The sequence below is a fragment of the Penicillium hispanicum genome (genome assembly GCF_028827665.1).
Source record: "Penicillium hispanicum strain IBT 35686 chromosome Unknown utg000004l_segment0_segment0, whole genome shotgun sequence".
NCBI lineage: Eukaryota > Fungi > Ascomycota > Eurotiomycetes > Eurotiales > Aspergillaceae > Penicillium > Penicillium hispanicum.
Genome location: NW_026623196.1, coordinates 795265 through 810283, shown reverse-complemented (window position 1 = coordinate 810283; position 15019 = coordinate 795265). Strand labels below are relative to the sequence as shown.

The following is a 15019-nucleotide window of genomic DNA, read 5'->3' as shown; positions in this document are numbered from 1 at the left end:
CAGAAGGAGTCTACCCTCCATCTCGTCCTGCGTCTGCGTGGTGGTATGCAGATCTTCGTTAAGACCTTGACCGGCAAGACCATCACCCTGGAGGTGGAGTCCTCTGATACCATCGATAATGTCAAGTCGAAGATTCAGGACAAGGAGGGCATCCCACCTGACCAGCAGCGCCTGATTTTCGCTGGCAAGCAGCTGGAGGATGGTCGCACCCTTTCCGACTACAACATCCAGAAGGAGTCTACCCTCCATCTCGTCCTGCGTCTGCGTGGTGGTATGCAGATCTTCGTTAAGACCTTGACCGGCAAGACCATCACCCTGGAGGTGGAGTCCTCTGATACCATCGATAATGTCAAGTCGAAGATTCAGGACAAGGAGGGCATTCCCCCCGACCAACAACGTTTGATCTTCGCTGGCAAGCAATTGGAAGACGGCCGCACCCTTTCTGACTACAACATCCAGAAGGAGTCTACTCTGCACCTGGTTCTTCGTCTGCGTGGTGGTATGCAGATTTTTGTCAAGACCCTGACCGGCAAGACGATCACCCTGGAGGTGGAGTCATCCGACACTATCGACAACGTCAAGTCAAAGATTCAGGACAAGGAAGGCATTCCCCCTGACCAGCAGCGTCTTATCTTCGCCGGTAAGCAGCTGGAAGACGGTCGGACCCTGTCGGACTACAACATCCAGAAGGAGTCCACTCTCCACCTGGTCCTTCGCCTGCGTGGCGGTCAGTGAGTTGCCTCGCTGGCCTTGACGACTCTCCTTCTCGACTACGATAGGTTCTACATGACCTGCATGGCGTTTGGTCGGTTTCGAAGCTGAGGCTTCTTCCTTTTTTTTCAATCCGGTTTCACAGGCATTTCTTTTCTTCACCCAGCGCGGTGCTCCATAGTTTACGATCTATGAATTGAACCTGGCTTTACCTGCCGGTGATTATCGCTAGCACTTGGTCTTGTAAAATATATTCTCGCCATTGTAGCTTTCCGGCAGTCCAGATTTTACAAATCTGTCTGTCCATTTGGAAAATCTCAGTTCTCGCCACCTCGGATTTGGGCCTGGCCACCCACCGATTTGGTTGTTGAATTCTTAAGTTGACACGCGGTTCGCCTCTTTGCCACCTCAGGCACCGTTTCTGTTCTGGACTGAGGTGTCGTCCGGGGTGCTTACATCATCCCTTATCGCAATCAGCTTTCAAGATTCTCCAACAGCTTCAAACCGCCATGTGAGCCATCGCCCGGGATGCCCGCGTACTTTTACCACCTTTCCTTTGAAATTATCCGCAGCTCACATTCGAAATCATCCACGGACTCTTCTCTGGCTCTGCAGTCCGCATGGGAAGCCCTGCTTCCGTTCCAGAAGCCGTCTCGGCCCTCCAGCATCAGTCCACCATCGGGCGCAGAGAGCGACACGCAGAACAAAGCGAGGGCTGAAAACAGAGGCACAGCCTTGACAAGAAGACCTAAAGCCACTCAAACATATACCCCTGGCGACTCGTCTTTGCGGCATCACCAAACCCACAACCTCCCCATTCACCACCGCCCAACCGCCAACCTCTCCACCGACAGTTTACCCCACGACCATCCGCACACAGACCTGGCCCTCGAAAACGATATCCGCTTTTGCGCCATCTCCATCGAGTGCATTGACATGGTCACACCAGGCGACGGCCCCGGAAACCGTATCCCTAAGCGCGGCTCCGCGCCAGCTACCAACGAAGACAACCTCGTCGCAGCCGGCATCGGCACCGACATCCTAGGCGGCCTCCGCACAAAAGGACGCTACATCCCGCTCGACAGGGACGTTAGCGACAGTATATGGGGCATCGTCCACCTCTACCGCGACGCCCAGGAGACTCCCTACCTCACCAGCAACGATGACGACTATCCCACCCACCTCAAAGGCTCGGCAGCGGCAGCGCGCCACCCCGGCGACCAAGCAGCCGCGGGGTCCAGTATAAAATCCACGCACACCCGTGGTGGTGGATCCACAGATTTAGCGGCGTACCCGTTTCCTGTTACAGCCTCGTCGTCGGCGCGTGCCGAAGGCGGACAGGAAGATTGCACGACGCTGTGTATCCTGGCGGTCCCGTCTTATCTCTCGCCATCGGACTTTCTGGGGTTTGTGGGAGAAAAGACGATGGATGATGTTAGTCATTTCCGGATGATTCGCACGCCGCGTGCGAACCGGTATATGGTTCTTTTGAAGTTTCGCGGTGCGCGGAAGGCGGCCGAGTGGCAGAAGGAGTGGAATGGGAAGGTATTTAATAGCATGGAGCCTGAGACATGCCACGTGGTGTTTGTCAAGTCAGTGGAGATCCAGGTGGTAGAGCCTGGGTCACCGTCTGCGTTTTCGCCCTCTGAGCCAGGGACAGGTCAAGCTACGCTCTCTACGAAGCCTCTGGCACCACCGACGCCTGCGCTGATCGAGTTGCCGACTTGCCCGGTCTGTCTCGAGCGTATGGACGAGACGTCCGGGCTTTTGACGATTATCTGTCAACACGTTTTCCACTGCACGTGTCTCCAGAAATGGAAAGGAAGCGGTTGTCCCGTGTGTCGTTATACACAAGATGACTTTCGCAAGGGAGGTGGCATGGCCACTGACTCCGACGAGGATCCAGCTGAATGCAGCACCTGCCACTCCGAATTGAATCTTTGGGCATGTCTGATCTGCGGCAACATCGGCTGCGGCCGGTACGACGGCGCGCACGCCTTCGACCACTGGAAAGACACGACGCACGCATTCGCCATGGACCTCAATTCCCAGCGCGTGTGGGACTACGTTGGCGATGCCTACGTCCACCGCATCATCCAGAGCAAGTCCGATGGCAAACTCGTCGAGCTCCCGGCCGCGGACCACAGCGCCCTCGACCCGCCCGACTGGTCCGACGCCGTGCCACGCGAGAAACTGGAGAATATGAGTGTGGAGTATACCCACCTTCTCACCAGCCAACTCGAAAGCCAGCGCGCATACTTCGAAGAAGTCGTCGAGCGCGCCGCAGACAAAGCGTCGCAGGCGAGCGCCGCCGCCGCCGCCGCGGAACAAACCGCGTCCTCCGCCTCGGCGGATCTGGCCGACTTGCAGGCCAAATATGACACGCTCTCCACAGACACGATCCCAAGCCTCGAGCGGGACCGCGCGCGTCTCGAGAAACGCGCCGACAAGTTCGAGTCTCTTGCTCGGCACATGGAGAAGGATTACCGGGAGGAAAAGACCATGAACCAGAGTCTGATCGAGCGGGTTGATCTGCTGACGAAGGAGAATGGCGCGCTGAAGGCGGAGGTCGCGGACTTGTCGGAGCAGAACCGCGATTTGACGTTTTTCATTAGCGGGTCGCAGCGGTTGCAGGGGCAGAGTGAGGATGTGGTGCAGGGCACGGTGAGCGTGCCGGAGGTCGAGGCGAAGAAGAAGAAGAAGAACAAGGGGAAGGGGAGGCGGTAGTCGTGTCCTAGATCCCTGTTTTTTCTTGCGTTCCGTTGCTTGTGTTGGGGGTTCTCTGATGCATTGTTGTGTATGATATGATGATTGAATGACCAAAATGAACACGATGAGTACCGGAAGGCTCTATTATTCGTCATTAGTTGAAGAATTGCATTGAACCAAGGTCTAGAATGTACTTAATCCCTCGAATCCGCAGTCTAATAGCTAGCATTTTCCTCGCTACGGAAGGTTATCTAAACCTGATTATATAGTATATTTTTCATGTAGATATCCGTTAATGCCGATAGAACGAACTTTGAAATGTACCAATCAGTCCAATTAGCCATGTAAAGGTGGCTGAAGGCCTACCGGCAGCTTGAAACATGGAAGGAATGCTTTATCCGAACCCTTTACCGCAATGTTCCTCCCCACAAATGGAATCAAGAACTGGGCAATATTCCAAGTGCTGGTTCATGTGCAATGCGTATTTGTGCAACGTAAATACAGAAGCCCACTGCCTCAAAGAGCAATTCTTTGCATTGATTCGGGGAGACCTTATTAATAGCAGAAAGATGTCAGAGGAAGTTATAGAACCGGTAAGGAATTTCCTCGGTACTAAGTTACTAGTCATGATCGATGGCCTTATAGGAAATCCAGAGAAGCAGCAGGTCTGCAAGCGCAGGTAACGAAGACCCGCGAGCGAGTGCTAGGCCCCCGCCATTCATACACTCTGGATGGTAAATATAATCTGGCAATGATATGCCAGACCCTGGAGCGACTGAAGAAAAAAGGAGAAAGGAAAGAAAAGAAGAGATAGGGCTGAGGGTGCTCGAGACCTGCAAACGAGTACTAGGGCCAGACCATCCTATCTCATTAGCATGGCCTTGCTTATGTCTGCAAGTCATCAGTAACATTTGATATCGCCCTGCGGAGTCGGGCTTCGAAATCGGGGTTTGAAATTGGCTGACGGATTCATTGCCCGACTGACATTCTTGATTTATTCTATTTAATCTCAGTGGTCGCCTCCCTAATGTACTTATTGTATCTTCGATGGAACCTCGATTTTTGATGAAACTTGCGGTCCAATTGCATCAACCCAATGTCGCTCGTCCCGGGTTCCTTGACCCTACTATCTCCCACCGGAGACTACTACGATCTGGGGACATATACTCGCAGAATAACCACTCAAAGCGAGGCTGCGCAGATCTGGTTTGATCGCGGCCTCATATGGTGTTACTCTTTCAACCACGGCGAGGCCTACAAGTGCTTCGAGCAAGCAGTCGCCCATGACCGAACGTGCGCCATGGCATATTGGGGTCTGGCCTATGCGGCAGGACCCAACTACAACAAAGCCTGGAGACTCTTCGATCCAGCCGACCTCAAGCGCACCATGAAGATATGCCATCGTGCCGCGCGCCACGCGCTCGAGTCCCTCGATGACGATTCCAACACCCCCGTTGAGCGGGCCCTCGTCGAAGCCATGCAGGCTCTCTTCCCGGTTGACCACCCTGTCGAGGATTACGATTCGATCAACCACGCATACGACCAAGCAATGGCCAGAGTGCACGAGCGATTCCCCGCCGACCTGGATGTGATGGCCTTCTACGTGGATGCCAAAATGCATATCGCGCAACGCAAGATGTTCCATACCAAAACCGGTCTCCCCATCGAGACCTCCCCCGTCTACGATGTGCAGCGCCTCTTCGCCCAGGGTCTTCGCCATCCCAACGCAGAGACGCACCCGGGTCTGCTGCACTTCTGTATCCATTTCTGGGAAATGTCTGCCACCCCGGCCGTCGCCCTGCCTGCTGCAGACCACCTCCGCAGTCTCGTCCCGGACGCAGGCCATTTGCACCATATGCCGACACATCTCGACGTGCTAGTAGGCGACTATCGTCGGGCCGTGGCCTCCAACGCGGCCGCCGTCCGCGCAGACGAGAAGTATCTCGCCCGCAACGGCGCCAAGAACATGTACAGCTTCTACCGGCTGCACAACTACCACTCCCTGATCTACGCCGCCATGCTGGCGGGCCAGTCCAACGTCGCGCTCCGCTACGTCGACGCCATGGAAGCCTCCCTAACCGACGAGGTCCTGCGCGTGGAATCCCCCCCGCTCGCCGACTGGCTCGAGTTCTTCAAAGCCGTGCGCGTGCACGTCTACATCCGATTCGGTCTCTGGGCAGAGCTGAAGGCCCTCCCGGTGCCGCACGACCAGTCCCTGTATTGCGTCACGACGGCAATGACACACTACGGCAAGGGCATTGCCTACGCGGCAACGGGCGATCTGGTCGCGGCCGACAACCAGCGCGCCCTCTACCTCGCCGCCGCGGCCCGCGTGCCGGAATCCCGGAGAGACCACCCGAACCGCATCGTGGACGTGCTCAAAGTGGCCACGGCCATGCTGGACGGGGAGATCGAGTACCGCCGGGCGAATTTCGCGCTCGCGTTCCAGCACCTCCGGGAGGCGATCCGGCTCGACGATGCGCTCTTGTATACCGAGCCGTGGGGGTGGATGGTGCCGACGCGGCATGCCTATGCGGCGCTGTCGCTGGAGCAGGGATCTGTGGAGGAGGCGGCGAAGGCATACGCCGAGGATCTGGGGTTGGATCCGGCGCTGACGCGCGCCCATCAGCATCCGAATTCGGTGTGGGCGTTGCATGGGTACCATGAGTGTTTGGTGCGGCTGGGGCGTGACGCTGAAGCGCGGATTATCAAGAAAACACTGGATGTCGCGCTGAGTGTGGCGGATGTTGATATCACATCGTCTTGTTTCTGCCGGCTAGGTGTCCAGGATGCTGACAGGTCGGGATGTTGTTCGTAGATGGATATTTCAAATATACAATGAAGTATGGTTTGATGTTTTTTAATTGCGCCAGGAAGGATGGAATAGGATGAAATATTTCTTCTCAACATCAATATCATTCATTTGAACTCTCCTCCGCACTATCGTCATCGGTCGTGTTATCCCTGCTTTAAATGTTGTCCTTCATCTCTTACCCTATCTTGGCAGGATATCAGGAATCGGGGCGAGTACGATGACGGAGAACGCGGAGTGGGTAAAAAGTCGTAGTCATCTATCAAATAGAGACGAAGCTATCTACATGGCTGAGGCGACAGTCTGCAAACCTCGACGTCAAGTGGAATACCTAACCAATCGCCATCCGGACTTTCAGGAAGTCATTCGTAACAATATCTTCCTTTCGCCCAAGAAAGACCTCCATATTCCAAAGGGCACTGATATAACGCCCTTGTAGCCAATCCCGCTTCTCACTGGTCAAAAAGGTGATCGTATCAGCACAAACATCGGCCGAGTCGACAAGAGCTTTCCGGTCATGATTAGAATTAACTCCTAAGTCTCTGATATAGACACGAATTGACCAGAGTAAACTGACCTGTTCCGGTATCCAGAGCTACCTTCTCTCCCATCTGTGTAGGTACTGCGCCAGGATTCACGGCATACGCCAGAACTCCCTGATCGCCATACTCGGATCCAATAAACTCGCTGAAGCGCAAGTTGACCAACTTCGTCATCTGGTAAGAGCTCCCGCCATAAGTGACGCGATGCGCACTTGTACTGGTCAGAGTCACAACCGTGCGATCGGACTCTAGGTCGCGCAGCATGATTGGCAGCATCTGGCGAGTGAGAAGGAAGACGCCCTTCACATTGACCTCCCAGCCGTGCCACCAGTCGTCAGGGTCGGACTCTGTTATGGGCACAAAGCGAGGAAGATAGCCGGCGTTGTTCACGAGGATATCTAAGCGGCCACCAGTATCCAGAGCAAAACATTCCACGACACTCTTCACGCTTTCCATGTCGGTGACGTCTAGCGTGTACGGAAGAATCGTGGGCAAGGGTCTTCTAGCTGTTTTGGCGGCTTCCTCAATTGCTTTTATTGTGGTATCTTGGGAGGATCTGGCTGCGATACCGATGATGGATACCCCTGCCTTGGCATAGGATAGGGCAATGGCAGCGCCGATTCCTTTAGAAGCACCGGTAATAAAGACGCATTTTCCCGTTAAATTATGCCTGGCTGGGTCAATGAATGGGTAGGATTCAGACATGCGCTCAGTGTAGTCAGTTCCTAAAAGGCATTGTTGTTATTAAACAGCGTCAATTCGATTTCAGCAGGATTTTACCATTTGGGAGGACCATTTCGATATATCTTGATAGTATAAGAAATGTTTTCAGAGGATGGATTCGTTTTTAGTCGGGAGGTGGGCTTTATAGAGAGCGTGGCCCCCAATTGGCCTTGGGAATCCCAAGGAATGGATTGAAAAGTGGAAGGTGGATGCGCCGGTTGACATAAGGAGCCCGATAACCTTGGAACCTGTCAATGGCTCTAGTTTGAAGTAGGTGGGTGCTTAGCGAGAATATTAGAGCCACCCTTGGAAACTTATGACTACTGAGTGTATATAAGTAGTGTTGTACGGCGATATGCTAAATTAGCCAAAAAGGTAAGAGAACATGGCAGGCAGCGCTCTTCAGGTATATCGCCAAAAGCTATCATAGATCAGGCTCTATCTCACACCGCTATCAGAGTAACCACTCTAAGCGAGCGAGTGACAGGGATGTCGGGGCCAATAAGAGTAGAGCGTGTGATATGAGCCGCCTCCTCAGCGTGAGGCTGATTTCTCTCAACCTGCACTTTTTCACCTTGGCAGAAAACTCAACTTTTACCACGGATTTGAGAGCCAAGAGAACCATTTAGGCTCAGAATAACTGTCCTGCGTAGCAGGGCATGGCTGAGCAGGGCATGCCCGGCACCACAATCAACACGCATGGCGGTGCCGTCGTCAGTGGTAACCTCTCCGCCAATGGAGATCTCAATATCAGTAAGACTTTGTATCCAAGATTACTGAGGCTCTTGGCATTGACTAGTATACAACAGCACATATCACAACCTTACCACCATTCGCGCGATCCCTGTACGACGACCTCTTCACGGCGCCTGAATTCTTCAAACAAGTTCAGACTGAGCTTAGTGGGCTCATTCTCATCCTCGAGAAAAGCAGAGAGAACTGGAAGGAATTCGAGTCAGATACCGAGCATCGCTCAGTGCTTGAAAATAGCCTTCGAGACTGCCACCGGGTGTTGATGTATTTCCAGGAAATGAAAAGACAGTACGACCGCGTTGACAGCAGCACACAAGCCACTTGGGAGCAAATGGAATGGGGCAAAGAGGAACTGGAAGAGATCAGATCCAGGATTATCTCGTGTACCAGCACGATGAATTTGTTGAATACAAATGCGATACGGTGAGATTTGATCTGGCTCCCCTAAAGTTGGTGGGTCGATATTGACCAGACATCTCTAGATTTCCACAGGAGAATATCGAGAATATGCTAAAAACCTTCATCACGGAGGTGAGGACAGGGAAGCGGGAAAAGCCCGTCATTTCGAATGATTCCCTAGCGGCCGATAAAAAGAACGCGGGGAGAGATATCCGCAAGGAGTTGCAGAGTGTCGGGATCACGGCTGAGATCTTCGCTCATAAGCAGCTGTTTATCATGTCAAGGCTACAGAGTGCCCTTTCCGAGGACTGGGCCGCTCCTTCGAAACGTGAGCGCGTTGCCCCTGAAGAAGCGGCCGTGCCCGCTGGAGAACAGCTCGCTTCATCTGGAGATGAATCTGCGTCTTCTGATGATGACGAAGATGAGTCTGCTGCTCGTGAACATGATTCCAGAGCGGGGTGTGATGACAGCTTGGTCGGGAGAAGAACGTATTCCCCCCCCCCGAAATACATTGCCGGGAGGCAGTCAAGTTACTAGAGGATGGCCAAGAACTGCTGTCAAAGGAACAACTCGACATTGAATCCGTGTTGAGAGTGCACTTCTCACCACTTGGGCTACTCGACTTCCGGATGGCCTTTCTGAAAGGCGGCTATCAATCATTGGAACCTTTGATGCCGTTCGCGCTACAGCGAGTTGCACGCCACGGCTGCATACATCAGATTCGAACACTGCAGCGAGCCGGTGTATTCATCATCGCAAAAGACAAAGAGGGAATCTCGGAACTCCATTTTGCTGAAGTATCTAGCGGATTACTGTTTGGTTTCACGGCACTCCATTTTGCTGTAGAATCTAACTCAAAGGTTGCAGTGCGAAGACTCCTTCAATGTGGTGCAGACATCAGAGCAGTCGAGTACAGTAGGAGAACAGCGCTTTTCTTCTGCCATCGAGCAAGCATTGCCAAGATGCTGATCAAGGCTGGTGCAGATGTTAATGCAAGAGATGAAACGGGTTGGACGCCAGTGTCTTCCACCACCTGGGAAGGGGAAATTGCCCCTTTGAAAGTGCTATTAGAACACGGTGCCGATGTCAATACTGTGGACAGATGTCGTCAAACTGCTCTGTTCAGATATCCCAGCAAAAACAGGCGGAAGGTGGCACGGCTTCTGTTGGACCGTGGTGCCGATGTCAATGCTGTGGATGGATATGGCAATACACCGCTTATAAACGCCTGTAGGTCGACCGATTCTACAGAGTATCTGCAAGTGCTATTGGAATATGGTGCAAACGTCAACCATGTGAACCTCGAAGGTGAAACTGCACTAGCACTTGCAGCCCAATCTGGGCACTTTGATTGTGTATCCTGGTTGTTGAGAAACGGGGCATATATCGACTTCTCTACAAAGCAAGGGCGATTAACTCTCCCGGCTTCCGTTAGTCAGAACCACGTTGAGATGGTCAGAGAGGTACTGCACCATGGACCCCGGCTAGCTCCGAATAGCTTCTTTTTAGAAGGAGTGCTAGAAATGGCACATCCAGATGGCCAGGTTAGAGGGATGCTGGAAAAGCATGCCGGGGATCGTCCCTGCGAATTCCAGGAAACGCAAGGCCGAGGAATAGTGTCAACAGTCATTCTTATATAGCAAGGATCCACGATGAATCAAGTTCCATAACTTATCTTACAAAACTCCCCATTATCCACCACTACCTCAAACACCTTTCCGCACAGCCCAGAAATAATTCCCCCAATCCTCAGATCCAGGCACCATCTTCCACCCCAGCCCAGGCACATAAATCGCCCCAACACACTTCCACCGCATCCCATCCAGCACCCCGGGTCCTCCCCGGGTCACCCCCGAATCTGCCGCGCGCATCAGCCCCTCCTGCGCCCAGCCGTGCAACTCAGCCGGGTTGACGAACTTGCTCCACTCGTGCGTGCCGCGCGGGACCACGCCAATGGGCCACGGTGCCTCGGCGATGACCTGGTTCAGCAGCCAGGAGGGAAATGTGCGGGAGATGGTGGAGCCGATGAGCCAGCCGCCGGGCTTGAGGGCGCGCAGGCAATTAGTGAGGAAGGCTTGCGGGGTTGTGGTTCTGGGGTCGATGTGCTCGATGACCTCGAAGAGGGTGACCATGTCGAATTGGGGATGTGATGTAGATGTGGGTGTGGATTCGAATGTAGATGGAGATGGAGATTCTGGTGATGCGTCGGTGCTTGTATGTGTCGATGCAAGCACATCCTCCAACGTGGTGTTCACGTACCGGAATCGGCCGCTGCGTAGGTGCGCGTCGACGGTCGGGTCCATGCGCGCGTGGTCGCGCGCGATCTGGATCAGCGTGGTTGTTGGGTCAATGGCCGTCATGGATGCTGCGCGAGTAGGTGTCGGGGCAGCTGCCGAGGGGTCGAGTGGAATCGTGCGCGCGAGCGATTCGGCGAAGATGCCTCCGCCGCAGCCAATATCTAGGTAGTGCAGGTTTGCGGCATTCTCGGGGCTTGGAAATTCGGAATCTGGAGAGGTTGGCGGGGGGGTGTCTGCTAGGCAGGAGGCGATGAATTCGTGACGGAGCGGGTTCATCAGGTGGAGGATTCGGGAGGGTCCCATTGGATCCCACCAGGAGCTGGCAAGAGCAGAGAAGTGGGAGACTTCATCAGCAGAGACGGAGGATGTGGAATGAGTGCGCGCTGTTGGAGATCGTTGTAGTAGGGTGGAGGGTAGAGCGGGGATTTGAAGTCGAGAGGCTGCCGGCCTTGTCACAGCTGACGAGGCACGGAGGGCGCGGAGAGGCAGAGGACGGGGACGTAGAGATGCCATGTCGATTCAGGAAGCGAATCTCGATGTAGTGTCGGCCGTTGGAGTGACCTTGCTCTCCAGCAGGCTTTGCGCGCCGTCCTCGAGCTCGCTTGGAATCTCCAAAAGTGAGTCTATTGCAGGCAGCGGTTAGTCAGGCCTATTCCCCACATATTGGCATTATTGCACATACTAGATATCAGTGAAATTGTCTCGGTCACTGACCAAACCCAATTGAATGTGGAGAGCAGCAGGGTGAAGCTATCTGACGTTGAGAAGCTCAGGGACTCCGAGTCTCCGCCAAACACGCCAAGCCCGCTCGGCGGGCCGATCCCATCCGACTCGGCTGCCTCTACCACTCTAGATTTCTACAATCACATATGAACCGCGAAGTGACGGGTATTCGTTGATCGAGAGCGCATTCTTCAAGAATCTATTCTCTTGGCTATATTACTCTGTCCAGTCACCGGCTTATTAGATAATATAACAAACTAGATATATAAAATATAGTCATAGCGAGTAGGACCCTGCCTTCCTGCTGAGGGTCATTTTGGCTAATTTTAGCCCGTTTTGGTGGCATGAGGGTGGTTTAAAGAGAGAGGGTATGGTTAACATGATTAAATTTTGAGTGGGTGCGCCGCTCGGTTGTGGATTACGTTGTGCCGTGCTTCTGACGGGTTTCAGGAACCTGCACTTGATCGGCTGGCACAATTCACCACCGCCTTCCTTATATAATGACAGTCATCGGATCGTCTTAATGACTATGCCTGTTCGAATCAAAGCGGCGATAACATTTTCGCCATCTCCACCATACATCAAACAGTCCTACCTCTCGAGCTGCATTGACTTTGTTGATCGAAAGATGGAACCATCACCCCAGAAAGAGACACCATCGCTACAACCCCATGCGCCTATCGTGAGGGCGGCTGCAAAAGCTCTAACCGACAAAAATATTCCTCTTGTAGAGTACGGCTCTCAGGTACAGTGGCGATGTGGATATCCTTTGGTCCTTCTAGTAAGAGATGAAATCTTCTATTCAGCAATTCAGTCGTTGGACTCTACTGACTTCCTGGTCCCAGCTTGTTGAATGGGCGGTGCCTGATGCACTGCTATCACTTTCATCTCAGACACTATCAGACCATGGGATTCCCTGTGTTCCCCCATCCACAAGGGTCACTGACAGATATGGACAATGGGAGCGAGCGGGCTTTATTCACAACCTAGATCAAGTTGGTCGGTCCCGAATATATCTCTACCCACTGTCATTTGTCGGCCTTACTTTCCAGGACACCGTCGAGGTCACATCGACTTTTGACCGCACGCTGAGGGTCTTGACGCCTAAGCCTCGCATGTACATGTTGTCGTTAATACGCCACCTTCTCTGTCACCCTATTGGTGACAGCACCAGACTTAGAGTACACGATGATCTCGTGGGTTTTATATCCTCTTACATTTTGCGCGACACACCCCTAAATACCAAGGAGAATGAAGACGACGAGACCGAAGAGGATTTTCAGGAGAGGGTGGAAGAAGCAGTTCGGTATATGAAAAGCTGGGATTGGGGCGCTACGGAAGAAAGATATATGACCATTGCTGAATGCGTCATCCGCGACTGTCGGTCTATTCGGCAGCTATCTAATTGCTGATGAGCGCAAAATCCTGAACCTCCATCGTGACCTCAAGCAGAGGGCGAACAGCAGTGTGCATTTCATGCAACTTGCGAACCTCTGAAAGCAAGTCCTCCTTGGGTTTATCTGGATAACCCGCAAAATCAATTCGAAGATTGTTTCGAGCAAGCCAGTTCAAGATCGCTTCAATATCCTGAACGTCACCATCGGCCTTTTTGATACTTTTGGGACGAGTGGATTCGGCAAGGAACGACCATCTCTTGATTTTCGTGAGCACGAGAACGGAGGGGTGTACGATAGGGACTGCAATCAGATGGTTAGCAAAAGCTCAAACTCAAGCAGAGGGTGCAAAGGCGAAAGGAAACTAACTTGGGGTATCATCAACGCGCCCTGATAGGTCGCTGGCAGAAACATAGTGAAGAGGAACTGAATTTGCGTCGGGCAGTTTTAACTGTCGTGTTCTGCCGCCACGAAGAAGCTCAACTCTAATCTTATTGTCGTCGTGCATGAAGACCAGTTTGTTACTCTGGGACATTCTGAATCCGGATTGAACCTGGAGCAGCAGATTTCGGGCGTCGATTGGGTCTGCATCAACGATGATATCAATGTCCTAGTTCAAATCAGCTTGACTAATTGTGCCAAGGGTCAAAAAGATACTGAGAAGGCGTACATCGGTCATCCTCACTCCACCGATAAGGGATGCCGCATATCCACCGATAAAGCCATGGCGGTAATTGGCACGTGTGAGAGCAGCCGTTATCTCCTTGGCTGCTACATCGAGGTAGTTGAAAGGGTTCTGGAGCACCTGCTCCTGTATTTGCTCCATAACTAGAGCGTGTCCGTGGGTTGGCGCCAGCGAGATAAGGACAAGGACAAGGACAAATACGGGATTTTGGAGGTATCGAAGAGGAAAGAGGTAATTGGAGAGAGGAATGTTAGTAGGTAATCGAATACTCTGAAATGCACCAGCATGGCATAGATACAGCAGATGAGGACTGCCCTACTGCAGCATGACCTGTTCCGAGTGCTAGTAACGGTACGTGACAGAACAGGGAGGTTCCAATCTTGGAATCTTCTAAGGCAGGTTGGAAGGCTATCGCCATATTAAACATCAGGATGGGTATTTCCAACCTTGGAAGGTTTTGGGGTGCCTCTCTCCCGCCTCTACGATGATTAACGACCTGAGGGGGACAGGTCATATAGGTTGTTTGTTCTGTCTGTTTCGCTCTGGTTGCCTTGCTCTGTTTGCTCTGTCCTGGACAATAGTCCGTCCCCCTCTCTTCTGTTTTTCTTCTTCCTCAACCTTCAAGATCTTCGCTAAGTGCACCATTTTCATCGAGAACTGGGCCTTCACAGCTCTGATAGACTTCCCCTTGGACTGTGTATGCTGCACGAGTCCGTACTATACTGGAGTGATGAAGCTCAGGACTTTCCTGATGGAGAGCTTTAGCATGCCAAGTCTTTCCAACATTTCCCCAAAGAACCTGTTCACGGTGACAGTATGGCCGACTCCCAAATGCGGCAGCCCAACGCTCGAATAAGATACCGTGGAACTGCTTTCTTAGATTTCCGTCCGAGGGCCTCCAGTATCTGCCATTTGGGTCGTAGTAGCACTAACCAGCATCGAGCATCACTCGCTAGCGAGAAGTACTAGCCAGCACTATCCAGTATCCTTACATAAATTTAAATCACTTAATCATTTAAAACCGCGGGATTAAGCCCTTCGCATCGTGTATATTCTGCGGCGCATCCCCCCTACGGCTGGGGGTCCGGGGGGCGCCGTTAGCCCCCCTGGTATATCTAACTTTTCTCTTCTAGGTTTGCAATGGCGAACATTCTCTCGGCTCTTTGGGGTTATCTGCTCCCGAGGATATTCCGCCTAGGTTCAATCCAAAGTAAGGGTATTATAAGCACTCGCGAGGAGGAGATTCAAATAATCAGAACGACAATACCGTT

At 52.7% G+C, this 15019-nt stretch overlaps 6 protein-coding genes across 6 annotated transcripts; 3 read left to right on the top strand and 3 right to left on the bottom strand.

Moving 5' to 3' along the window:
- Positions 1 to 1239: 1239 nt before the first annotated feature.
- Positions 1240 to 3438, top strand: N7459_004047 (putative RING and UBP finger domain protein; the record flags this gene model as incomplete). Its single annotated transcript, XM_056943231.1, has 1 exon — positions 1240 to 3438. The coding sequence occupies one exon, from the start codon at positions 1240 to 1242 to the stop codon at positions 3436 to 3438; it is 2199 nt and encodes a 732-aa protein (XP_056800114.1).
- A 1078-nt stretch (positions 3439 to 4516) lies between these two features.
- Positions 4517 to 6238, top strand: N7459_004046 (TPR domain protein; the record flags this gene model as incomplete). Its single annotated transcript, XM_056943230.1, has 1 exon — positions 4517 to 6238. The coding sequence occupies one exon, from the start codon at positions 4517 to 4519 to the stop codon at positions 6236 to 6238; it is 1722 nt and encodes a 573-aa protein (XP_056800113.1).
- Positions 6239 to 6563: 325 nt separating this feature from the next.
- N7459_004045 (SDR family oxidoreductase) lies at positions 6564 to 7570 on the bottom strand (the record flags this gene model as incomplete). The annotated part of the gene is made up of 3 exons (XM_056943229.1): positions 6564 to 6739; positions 6810 to 7499; positions 7555 to 7570. 3 exons carry the CDS (start codon positions 7568 to 7570, stop codon positions 6564 to 6566), a joined length of 882 nt encoding a protein of 293 aa, XP_056800112.1.
- Positions 7571 to 8156: 586 nt separating this feature from the next.
- On the top strand, positions 8157 to 10289 carry N7459_004044 (ankyrin repeat domain-containing protein; the record flags this gene model as incomplete). The annotated part of the gene is made up of 4 exons (XM_056943228.1): positions 8157 to 8250; positions 8307 to 8673; positions 8733 to 9085; positions 9175 to 10289. The coding sequence occupies 4 exons, from the start codon at positions 8157 to 8159 to the stop codon at positions 10287 to 10289; spliced, it is 1929 nt and encodes a 642-aa protein (XP_056800111.1).
- Positions 10290 to 10355: 66 nt separating this feature from the next.
- N7459_004043 (3-demethylubiquinone-9 3-methyltransferase) lies at positions 10356 to 11459 on the bottom strand (the record flags this gene model as incomplete). Its single annotated transcript, XM_056943227.1, has 1 exon — positions 10356 to 11459. One exon carries the CDS (start codon positions 11457 to 11459, stop codon positions 10356 to 10358), a length of 1104 nt encoding a protein of 367 aa, XP_056800110.1.
- Positions 11460 to 13070: 1611 nt separating this feature from the next.
- On the bottom strand, positions 13071 to 13889 carry N7459_004042 (uncharacterized protein; the record flags this gene model as incomplete). The annotated part of the gene is made up of 3 exons (XM_056943226.1): positions 13071 to 13366; positions 13433 to 13673; positions 13734 to 13889. 3 exons carry the CDS (start codon positions 13887 to 13889, stop codon positions 13071 to 13073), a joined length of 693 nt encoding a protein of 230 aa, XP_056800109.1.
- Positions 13890 to 15019: the final 1130 nt, after the last annotated feature.